The following is an 11,558-nucleotide window of genomic DNA, read 5'->3' on the forward strand; positions in this document are numbered from 1 at the left end:
AAAAGTTATGAGATATTACTAAATACTCTACTCGGGTGACACACATATGTTGCTAGTCACCTTAAAATAATAAATAGTAAAACTCACAAATAATAGGTCAAAATCTTATCTCAAATTTTGGGAATAACAATTCACGTAACTATTTCCCCATAAAAGACAAACAATTCACATAGTTAATACTCTACTAGATGCATGGTGTAATGGTTTTGGACACAGGCATGTCATATCATATTTTTCTACCTAACAAATAAATAAAAATAAATCACTATATGTATGTATATTTAGTACAAAAATAAAAAAGTCAGAGTGAAGCAGGTGCATCTTCACTAACACACAGTGGCGTGTATATATATAACATATATTATATATATACATATATATGCCTTTATTTGAGGCAAGTGAAATGGCGGACGTTGGTTCTCAAGGAAGAAGAAAAGGGAGTCGATGGCCTCTTGTTTTTCTCATCGTCTTAGTTGCGATTCCGGTGGCGTTAGCGGTGGTTCTATACAGACTCGACTCGTTCGAGGCGGCTGCTCTGCCCATCCACGAGTTCTCCGGGCCCACAACAACCGCGGCGGCGCGTAACGGGCACACGCTGCGTGGGGCGGAGAGAGTGGGGGAGGGAGCACTGCTGGCACCGGAAGACCTGGCCTACGACTCCAAGTCGGGTGTGATTTACACGGGCTGCGACGACGGGTGGGTGAAGCGAGTCAGGTTGAGTGACTCGGTGGTGGAGAACTGGGTCAACACCGGAGGTAGGCCGCTGGGAATCGTTCTGGACCATAACAACGATCAGGTTCTCGTCGCCGATACGGAAAAGGTCAAACTTAGCCAAATTACCAATATATATAAATATATTATATATTTACATTTTTTTAAATAAAAATATAATTTTTTATTTAATATTTAATAACATGATATGATATGGCCACGACGACTGATTATTGCTTTTTATTGTTATTATTATTATTTGATAAACTGGTTATTGCTATTTAATAACAATAATAATAATTGTATAATAATTCTCCACGTCGTGGCTAAGTGTGTTGTCACGTGATGGTAGATATATTTTTAAGGGAATAGTTTAGTCCATCATTTATTTATAAAATAATATAGTGAATGGGTATTGTATTTGGACCCAACAATATATAAAAGTACCTTATTAATTAAAAAAAATTAATTTTTAATACTTTTTCTCGATTTTTTTTTTTGACATTCTTTATTTTTTTGTTAATTTTATTTTATCTTGTTTTCATTTTTTTTTAAATAATATATAATTTTTTAGAAAAAAAAACTCTCAATTTAATAAATTTTTATTTTTTTTGTTTTATTTATTTTTTGTTTAAATATTTAAAATATATATTATTTATATGTAATTTTTAGAATATAAAAAAGAAAAAAAATTAGAAAAATGTAAGCATAAATTGAAAAAAAATATATTATATATTAATTTTTATTAAAACCGAAATATCTTAATCAAATTCTAGGGTGTAAATATAATCGTCCTACAGTGAAACATACTAATATTATTAATTGATGGAAGGAATTAAATATTAGATGTCAAATTAATTTTTAAAAATGATTAGTATATCAAAGGTATCCTATAATTAGGATAATTAATTTACTTTTTATTAAGTAATTTTTTTATTAAAATATATCATAATTATTTTAAAATTATTTTTATATAAACTTAATTTATAAACTGAAACTATATTGGTGAAAAGAAAAGAACATATTTTATAAAACATTATTCTAAATGATAATACTTTTTAAAAAAATCTAAATGGAATAAATGCTTAATTAAAGTGCACTTTAGTTGTAACTAGTGAGGAATGAGTATTCATTGGACTATTCTTTGCCTCTATTTATTTTTTAAGAGAATAATCTCTCTACCAAAATATTCAAATTATTTTCATGAAAATTAAAAAATGTTAACTTAATTTATATATATTAAAACTATATGGTGAAAAGTAAAGAAAAGAAAAGAAAAGAATATATACTATAACACATCAATCTAAATGATATTATCGAATAATTGCTTAATTAAAGTGCTATTTAGTTGTGAATTGTGAGGAATGAGTGTGCATTAGACTATTCTAGAAAAAAAGGACACCTGTATAATACAAAATATCCTAACAGAATTGGCACTGAATTATACACAAAGTCGTACAACAATATTCTAACAGAATTGGGAATCTTGATTCTTTTCCTGTGCTGATGTGTCCTCTTCAATCGTACCACTATCGTTCAGGCCATGTAATTTCATTTTCTCAACATCCCCTCTCAAACTATGTGGGGTACAAACCACACCTAGTTTGCCAATTAGAAACCGAAATTGAGAGTGTGATAGGCTTTTGGTAAAACAGTCAGCTATTTGCTCACTGGATGGTATATATCGAATCTCAAGTGACTTGTTCAAGACTTTATCACGGACAAAGTGAATATCTAGTTCGATGTGCTTTGTGCGTGCGTGATATACTGGGTTCGAAGCGAGGGCACTGGCGCTCATGTTGTCACACCATGTAACTGGTATAGATGACAGAGAGAAATCGAGTTCTTGAAGGAGAGCTTGTATCCATGATATTTCGGCAGCCACCTGTGCGAGAGCTCTATATTCTGATTCAGTGCTAGATCTAGACACAACTGATTGTTTCTTTGAAGACCATGAGACAAGCGAGTCTCCCAAATACACACAGTAGCCGGCTATGGATCTTCTATCATCAGGACAACATGCCCAATCGGCATCTGAGAATCCAGTCAATGAAAGTTTATCACAGAACTGAATGTGTAACCCATGATAGGGTGTACCTTTGATGTATCGAAGGACTCTTTTGGCTGCACTCCAATGGGCTGTTGTAGGCGCTCTTAGAAACTGACTTAGTTTGTTTACAGCATAACTAATGTCAGGGCGTGTGTGTGTTAGATATTGAAGTCCCCCAATAAGGCTTCTATATTCGGTGGGATTGGAGAGTGGTTCACCATCTGAGATAGAGAGCATCTTCCCAACTGTCATAGGCGTTGGTACTGACTTCAAGTGTAGCATCCCTGTTTTCTTCAACAATTCCTCTGTATACTTTGCTTGACAGAGATACATACCAGTATCATCACGTTGCACTTCAATGCCTAAGAAGTAGTGTAAGGAGCCGAGGTCTTTGAGAGCAAAAATCTGATTAAGTTTGGCTGTAAACTGCTTCAGTTTTTCTGTGTTATTGCCTGTTACGATTATGTCATCGACATAGATTAGGACAAGTATCACCAACGTCTCTGATCTGTAATAAAACAGCGATGAATCTGCCTTCGAATTCTTAAAATTCCAACCCAAAAGTGTTGATTTCAGCCGATCAAACCAAGCTCTCGGGGCTTGACGTAATCCATACAGGGATTTCATAAGTTTACACACAAAATCTGGTCTGTTTTTATCAATGAAACCTTGCGGTTGCTTCATAAATACATCCTCAACTAGATGTCCATTTAGAAATGCATTGTTTATATCCAGCTGCCTCACATCCCAGTTTCGAGCTACTGCTATAGTGAGAATTATTCGGATTGTAGATGCTTTGATAACCGGGCTAAAGGTTTCTCCAAAATCTACACCAGGTCGCTGAGTAAAGCCTTTGGCTACTAGGCGTGCTTTGTAGCGTTGAAACGATCCATCTGAATTTCTTTTAGTCTTGAATACCCATTTGTTATCAACTACATTCATTTGTGGAGTCCTTGGTATGAGCGTCCATGTTTTATTTGTGACAAGAGCATTAATTTCGTCCACCATAGCATCATTCCAGCCCGGATGTCTTAAGGCTTCTTCTACAGATTGTGGTTCCTCGCTGATTTGATTCCACTGTGACTGGCTGAGATAAGTCTTGGGTTTAAAAATCCCAGCTTTCGCTCTCGTGATCATATGATGTCTTGGCTGTAGTATTTCTTCATGTGAAGTAGTTGGTGGCGCAGAGTCAGAAATATCAGCAGCTATTTGTTCATTTTCAGAGGCTGGAACACTAGAAGAAGCATTAGACATTTCAAAATCAACAATATGATCTGTTGAACATACCTGATCGACGTTATGAGAAGGAGACAATGAGTTGGATGACAAATCAGATGGTTCTCTAGGTACGTCCCCCAGATGAGCACCATCAAGATGAGAACCTGCAAAAGATGAAGGTGGATAAAAAGAGGCAGACCAGGTAGGACAACGTATGGCAGCAGGTTGTTCAGGTTGGTGTGTGTTCAAGAACCCGGATTTGAATGGGAACTCATTTTCGTTAAAGACTACATTTCGCGAAATATAGAGACGACCAGTATTACTCAAGCACTTGTAACCCTTGTGGCTATCACTATAGCCAAGATTGACACATTTTTTGGAATGAAATTGGAATTTGTGGTTTTGGTATGGATGGAGACAAGGAAAACAGGCTGACCCAAAGACACGAAGAAACTTGTAATCAGGTTGTTTAGAATGGACAATTTCAAATGGTGTTTTATTATTAAGTACAGGTGTGGGAAGGCGATTAATGAGGTAAACGGATGTCTGAAATGCATCCCACCAGTACTTTTGAGGTACACTAGCTTGTGCAAGGAGAGTGAGTCCCATTTCCACAATATGGCGATGTTTACGTTCGACTCTTCCATTTTGAACCGAAGTATGTGGACAAGAGTGATTAAAAATGATGCCTGAATCTACAACATCACGAGTGAAAGATTGATACTCTCCACCCCAGTCGGTGCGAAGAGCTTTGATACGCTTATCAAACTGATTTTCAACAAGTGTTTTGAATTGTCGAAAGGCTATTATTGCTTCTGACTTTGCTCGTAATGGATAAATCCATGTGTACCTGCTAAAATCGTCAATGAAGTGAATATAAAAGCGAAAGTTTGTATTGGACATAATAGGGGCTGGACCCCAAATATCAGAGTGTATTAATTCAAGAAATGCTTTGGCTCGGTTTGGGTTATGCTGAAATGGAAGAGAATGCGACTTTCCTAACTGACAAGCATCACAAAAACGACTTTCATTGATGGTAGATTTAACATTCATTTTCCTTAAAACAATATCCATAACACGTTTGGATGGATGGCCTAACCTATTATGCCATTTATCCTTGATTGAAACACAAGATTTAGTCACTGGCTGAGTTACATTTGAAACAAAAACAGATTTTCTGGCAGACTTTGTGGTACTGAAACATGGTTTAGATGAGTGATGCGCTGGGTTGGTACAATTGTGAATGGATTGTGGTATCTCAAATTGATAGAGCCCATCTTTAAGTCTTCCTTTGAGCACCACCTGCCTTGTCATCTTGTCCTTAACATAACACAAATCAGAGAAAAATTCAACAAAAACATTATTGTCAGTAGTCAATTTTGAAATGCTAATCAAATTTTTTGTGATGTTAGGAACATGCAAAATCTCTTTTAGAGATAGGAGAGTATTATTTCTGGTTGGTATATATCCAATGCTGACATGATGAATTGGTAATTGATTGCCATTGCCAACCATAAGTGTTTCCTTACCATTATACTCTTCCTTCTGTTGCATCTTATCTGTCTCAGCAGTAATATGGCTGGTTGCTCCACTATCAGCATACCATGCTTCATGATCCAACACATCTGGTGAGGCCATGAAGGCTACAGGACCCGTCTGACCTTTGTTGTAGTTATTGTTGCCACCAGAGGATGCTCCCATACACGCTTCATCATATCTGCTATAGCAATGAGTGGCAGCATGTCCATATTTTCCACAAATTTGACATGTGGGTTTTGATCCATAGTTTCGACCGCCTCTGCCTCTGAACCGATTGTTGCCACCACGGTTTGCATTATTTCCGCCTCCTCTATTTGCATTCGAACCCCTGCTATCAGTAGAGAAATGTCCCTTATTTGCAAGATTTGCAGAAGGGTTCAGGAGCCTGCTGTTGCGAGAAACAGAACTTAACCGATCCATCTTGCTATCGAAGCTGAGTAAGATATCCTGAAGTTCTTGCCAACTTGTGGATGAGCGGGCCTCAATGATGAGTACAATAGGCAGATAGTCAATGTCCAAACCAGAAAGCACATTTGAAAGTAGGTGAGATTCAGGATAGGGTTCACCTGCAATAGCGAGGGCATCTGCCCATTGACGTTTCTGCCGAAGATAGTCTGCCATGGTGAGAGATCCTTTTGGAAATGTTTGTATCTTGGTCCTATATTCATCTACTTTCGCCTTGGAGTGAGCTCCATAGAGAGCTTCGAGAGCACGCCACAAAGAAGCTGAAGAGTCACAACCCATCACCTCTGATGCTATCCCTTCCGTCATGGAGCCATAGAGCCAACCAAGAAGAAGTTGGTCATTCACAATCCAATATTCAAATGCTGGATTTACCTGTCTTGTAGGACTGATGCTGCCTTCTGCATCAGTTGAATCAGAGAGAAACTCCGGTGGCCTGGGTATAGTGCCTTTGAGATATCCATCTAAGCGATGGCCCTTGACAATGGCAGAAACCATTGTTCTCCATAAAGAAAAATTGTTGCGGTCCAACCTTAGGGCAAAAGGTTGATTGAGGGTGCTTCCAAAGTGAGGCACATTCAGATTCGGAGCTTGAGCTTGAAATGGTTGTTGTGCAGAGGAACCAGTGCGCCCTGTCGTAGCAGCACTTCCATCAGTAGCCATGGCAGGAGTCTGATCACCAATACCAGCCATCGAGAAGACAAACGTCTAACCTGGCTCTGATACCAACTTAAAGAAAGAAGAAAAATACTCAAATGAATATGCTAAGCTCAAATTGATACTGAGTTTCTGTATTGCTTTATATACACAAAAGGTATTACAAGAATATTCTAGAAAAAAAAGACACCTGTATAATACAAAATATCCTAACAGAATTGGCACTGAATTATACACAAAGTCGTACAACAATATTCTAACAGAATTGGGAATCTTGATTCTTTTCCTGTGCTGATGTGTCCTCTTCAATCGTACCACTATCGTTCAGGCCATGTAATTTCATTTTCTCAACATTCTTTGCTTCTATTTATTTTTTGAGAGAATAATGGTTCTACAAAATATTGGAAAATATATATTGTATTATCATTATATTTCAATGTCTTAAATTATACCAAAAAAAAAATGTTGCTATAATAAAAAATATTTATTAGTACTTTTGGTTTTGACTTTAGATTTTCAAAAAGCACTTTTGAAAGAAGCTACAAATAGTGATATTGGTGGTGTGGTGGTTGGCTATAAATACATTTTATATTATAAAAGTTTAAAAGAAGCTCTTTTCGCGTTATGTTTGGATATTAAATTTTTGGAGATTATATGGTACGGCCTTAAAAAAGTCTTGGTGGGGTTTTTTTTTGTATTTCTTCGGAATAGTTTTTTTTTACATAATTTTTTTTTATCATTTATATTATAGTTATTTAGAATATTTGTAAATTTTTAGAAAATTTTGAATAATTTACGTTGTTAAAAATTAAGTTCAAATATATTGTTTTCAAGCGTATACAAAAATTAGTCATGTGTGGAATAACTTATTTTTAACCTAATTTTTGACACTATAAATTATTTAAAATTTTCTAAAAAATTACATGATGCACCAAAAAATATTAACGAGCTAAAATCACTTATATTGGATGATTTAAAAGAATGAAATATGTAAAATTTACCTAAGAAGTGCTAAAATATTGCTCCATTGGGTGATGTATTTTAACTTTTTTTTAACCTCCAACTACAGTGCGTAGTTAGATATAGTGAGCACTGTTTTTCCTTCAAAATATTATTTTATTAATTAATCAACTATCTCCACTTTCTTTGTCTTTTGTTCCCATTGCATATACAAAGGATATATATTGAATATACAAAGAATATATACAGGGTATTGCTGTGGTGTATACCTAAAAAAGTATGCACCGGTGCATACCTTTTGTAACTTTTTTTATTTCTCGGCTCGTAAATAATCGGCTCGATTTTTTTTATGACTGTGTTTATTGTAGTTATTTAGAGCATCCTGCAAATTTTCAGGAAATTCCGAATAATTTACAATGCCGAAAAGTAGGTTCAAACAGGCTGTTTTCCACGCATATAAAAAAAATTAATCATGCGTGCAACAACCTGTTTGAAATTAGTTTTCGGCATTGTAAATTATTCGAAATTTCCTGAAAATTTACAGGATGCTCTAAATAACTACAATAAACACAGTCATAAACAAACTCACGCCGAAAACTATTTACGAGCCAAAAAACACTAAAAGTCACAAAAGTATGCACCAGTGCATATCTTGCACCATAGCAATACCCTATATATATATATATGCCTTTGTAACTATTATTTTATTTACCAACTATTAATAAGGGACTATTATTATAATAAGTATCAACTATTCTTACATTTAATCTTTTAATATATTTTATTTTTATTTTAGCACAACATTACATATACTTAATATAAAATATAAAATATTTGTAAGTTGATCATATATTTTATAATATTAATAATTAGAATAAAAAATTATAAATTTGTATTGAAAAATATATAAATTAATAATTATAGAAAATATTTGAAATAAATAAAAAATATTTAAAAATATAATATAGAAAAAAAAATAGAAAAATTGATAATGTATAATATAATATAAAATTTAAAAATAAAATAGAAAAATATGTATTTGGTGGAGATATTTTAAAACCGATTTAAGTGCTGATCCCACCGTTAGTTTCTTTCCTTTTTTTAAGTCCATACTGTAAAAATTTACTAAATTTAAAAGTGCTTTAATAAGTTATTCCATTTCCGAATAAAGATATTTATAGTGACTTAGTATTTTTCTTCGAGCAAAAGTCAAAAATCAGAGCCAACTGACTCATTAACTTATTAAGTAATAAATCCATAAGAAAATGAGAATAATTAATTAGTCCATATATAGATAATCCATATCATAATCTCATCTAACAGGGACTGCTAAGCATAAGTAGAGAAGAAGGTGTTGTAAAGCTACTGACAGAGGAAGCCGAGGGTGTGAAGTTCATGCTAACAGACGGCGTAGATGTGGCCGAAGATGGCATCATTTACTTCACAGACGCCTCTCACAAGTACAGCTTGGATGACTTCATGTGGGACATCCTCGAAGCCAATCCCAATGGCAGATTGCTCAGCTACGATCCTCGCACTAACCTAACCAAAGTGCTTCTTCATGACCTTTACTTCGCCAATGGAGTTTCACTCTCACCTGACCAGACCTGTCTCATCTTCTGTGAAACCCTCATGTAAGTATGATCAACGTTTTCTTTTTCTTTCATCATATCATTATAATCTGTAAATATTATAGTACAATATAATGTCATTTGTATATATATGCAGGAGAAGGTGTAGAAAGTATCACATAAAAGGAGAAAGAAAAGGAAGTGTTGAGCCATTCATTGATTTCTTGCCAGGGATGCCTGACAATATTCGCTATGATGGGGAAGGTCTTTACTGGATTGGACTGTCTACGGTAATTTACATCATGAATTGTATGAGTTATTAGTTGTGACATATATATATATATATATGTATATATGTTGGTAAATTAGGGATTTACCTTAAGCCTTATCGGTAGGCTTTCAGTGTTTCTCGACCTGTACACAGTTTTCGGCGTGATTTTTTTATGACCGTGTATATTAGAGCTATTTAGAGCATCTTGCAAATTTTCAGAAAATTCCGAATAGTTTGCAGTACCGAAAACTAGGTTCAAACATGTTGATTTCTACGCGCATAAAAAAAATTAGTCACGAGTGCAACAACATGTTTGAACTTAGTTTTCGGTACTGTAAACTATTCAGAATTTTCTGAAAATTTGCATGATGTTCTAAATAGCTACAATATACACGGTCATAAAAAAAATCGCACCGAAAACTGTTCACGGATCGAGAACACTGAGAGTCCTAGTAGGATTCAAAGTGAAGCACTATTCTAAAGTTGTACTATTAGTTAGTTTTGGTATGAAAATTCTGATTGTGGGTCACAGTACATGTATAAATGTGTGGTGTTATTCTAGGGCTGGCCCATATAATGAAAATGATAGGTTATGTGTTCTGATATTTCTAATTTAATGATGGGACAAATTTGAAATACCACCAATAGATTATCACTGAGAAAGTACACAAGGACTACATAAAGTTAGAAAATTATATCTTGGATCAAATCCTTACAAATTGTCTTGCTCTTGCTGTTGTTTTTGTTGTTGTTGCAGGAAGCTACTCAATCTTGGGATTTAGCACTGAGATACCCTTTCATTAGAAAGCTTGTGGCACTCCTTGAGAAGTACAATTGGAGACCAAAGATGGAGAAGAATGGAGGTGCTTTGGGTGTGGATTTAGAAGGAAAACTTGTTTCACACTACCATGATCCTGGCTTGTCACTCATTTCAAGTGGACTCAAGATTGGAAATCACCTCTACTTAGGCTCCATTGCTTATCCCTATATTATCAGACTCAATCTACTAAAATACCCAGCACAACCTCCTACCACCACCACCACCACTTGAGCCATAAACATGTTTGTGTTGTATAACTAGTCACTTTTTTTATTCAGAAAATCAACTCAATAATGTATTAAATGCATATTTGGAATGTTTGTTATCAATCAAAATATCATACAACACAGTGACACACATTTATTACTTCACATATAAATAAATATATATATGTTAGAATGTTGTGTTGAATTGAAAAACAAATTGTTTATAAGGGATTTTTCTCATCTTACTTAGCCTGCCTACATAATGGATCTAGGCTGAGTAGTTTAGGGATATAAAAAATTTCCTTAATAGTTAGATTAGGGAAATTTGAGTTTTAATGCAATAAGTGACACTATATTTAAAAAATACCCTATCCCTATATGATTCTCATTTTGGTGCTACTAATGACGCTACTACCCAAAATACCTTTGGCATAATTTTCTCAAACTCTTCGTATTCTCTCCCGAATTCCCGAACCAAGCAAACTTTGAAATCGATAGGCCTCGATTGAATCTGTAGAACCCAACCTTTATTGTCTTCCACGACCACGAACAAGGGCTCCCAAAGGGTCGAAGTTGACGATCGGAGAGGGAGAAGGAGAAAACGTCGAGCAAGCCGACCAAACTTTTAGGAAACAATCCCAAAGAAAGCGAAGGTGAGGGATTTCGTTTTTAATCTGCAATATGTGTATGTGCCTGATTTTTTTTTGTTGATTTTTGTTCATAGGATAGATCGGGGCTGGGAAATGAAGAAATCTAGGTTTTTTTCGATATTTTTCATGCAACTCGATAGAAATCGATAGGACTCGATAGTGCATGATAGGGACTGGATTTGACTGTGCCTCGATAGGCCTCGATGAGATTCGATGAAATTTTAGGCTTATAGAAATTTTAGCATATATCTCGATAGGAATCGACAGGACTCGATGATACGGGTGTTGGGTTTTATGCCCTTATAAAACCATGTCGGACATGTAGCACGATTTCATATTATCAATAAAAGTAGTATAAATCATTTAGTTTGAAAACCGTGTTGCTTGCTTGTTTTATTACATGATTATTGAAATAATACAAACATTTATAAAATCCTGAACAT

At 34.9% G+C, this 11,558-nt stretch overlaps 1 protein-coding gene across 1 annotated transcript; it reads left to right on the forward strand.

The window, feature by feature from the left end:
• The first annotated feature begins 366 nt into the window (after positions 1 to 366).
• LOC133812916 (protein STRICTOSIDINE SYNTHASE-LIKE 4-like) lies at positions 367 to 10,618 on the forward strand. Its single transcript, XM_062246755.1, has 4 exons — positions 367 to 820; positions 8,921 to 9,231; positions 9,326 to 9,458; positions 10,197 to 10,618. Exons 1-4 carry the CDS (start codon positions 380 to 382, stop codon positions 10,488 to 10,490), a joined length of 1,179 nt encoding a protein of 392 aa, XP_062102739.1. The 5' UTR covers positions 367 to 379; the 3' UTR covers positions 10,491 to 10,618.
• Positions 10,619 to 11,558: the final 940 nt, after the last annotated feature.

Source organism: Humulus lupulus, chromosome 1, assembly GCF_963169125.1.
Source record: "Humulus lupulus chromosome 1, drHumLupu1.1, whole genome shotgun sequence".
Classification (NCBI taxonomy): domain Eukaryota; kingdom Viridiplantae; phylum Streptophyta; class Magnoliopsida; order Rosales; family Cannabaceae; genus Humulus; species Humulus lupulus.

Bases quoted from the DNA above. Each gene is read 5' to 3' on its own strand.
- LOC133812916 (XM_062246755.1), top strand. From the start codon at position 380: ATGCCTTTATTTGAGGCAAGTGAAATGGCGGACGTTGGTTCTCAAGGA. The intron at 9,232-9,325 runs GTAAGTATGATC...ATATATATGCAG, and splicing joins ATCTTCTGTGAAACCCTCAT to GAGAAGGTGTAGAAAGTATC. The intron at 9,459-10,196 runs GTAATTTACATC...TTGTTGTTGCAG, and splicing joins ACTGGATTGGACTGTCTACG to GAAGCTACTCAATCTTGGGA.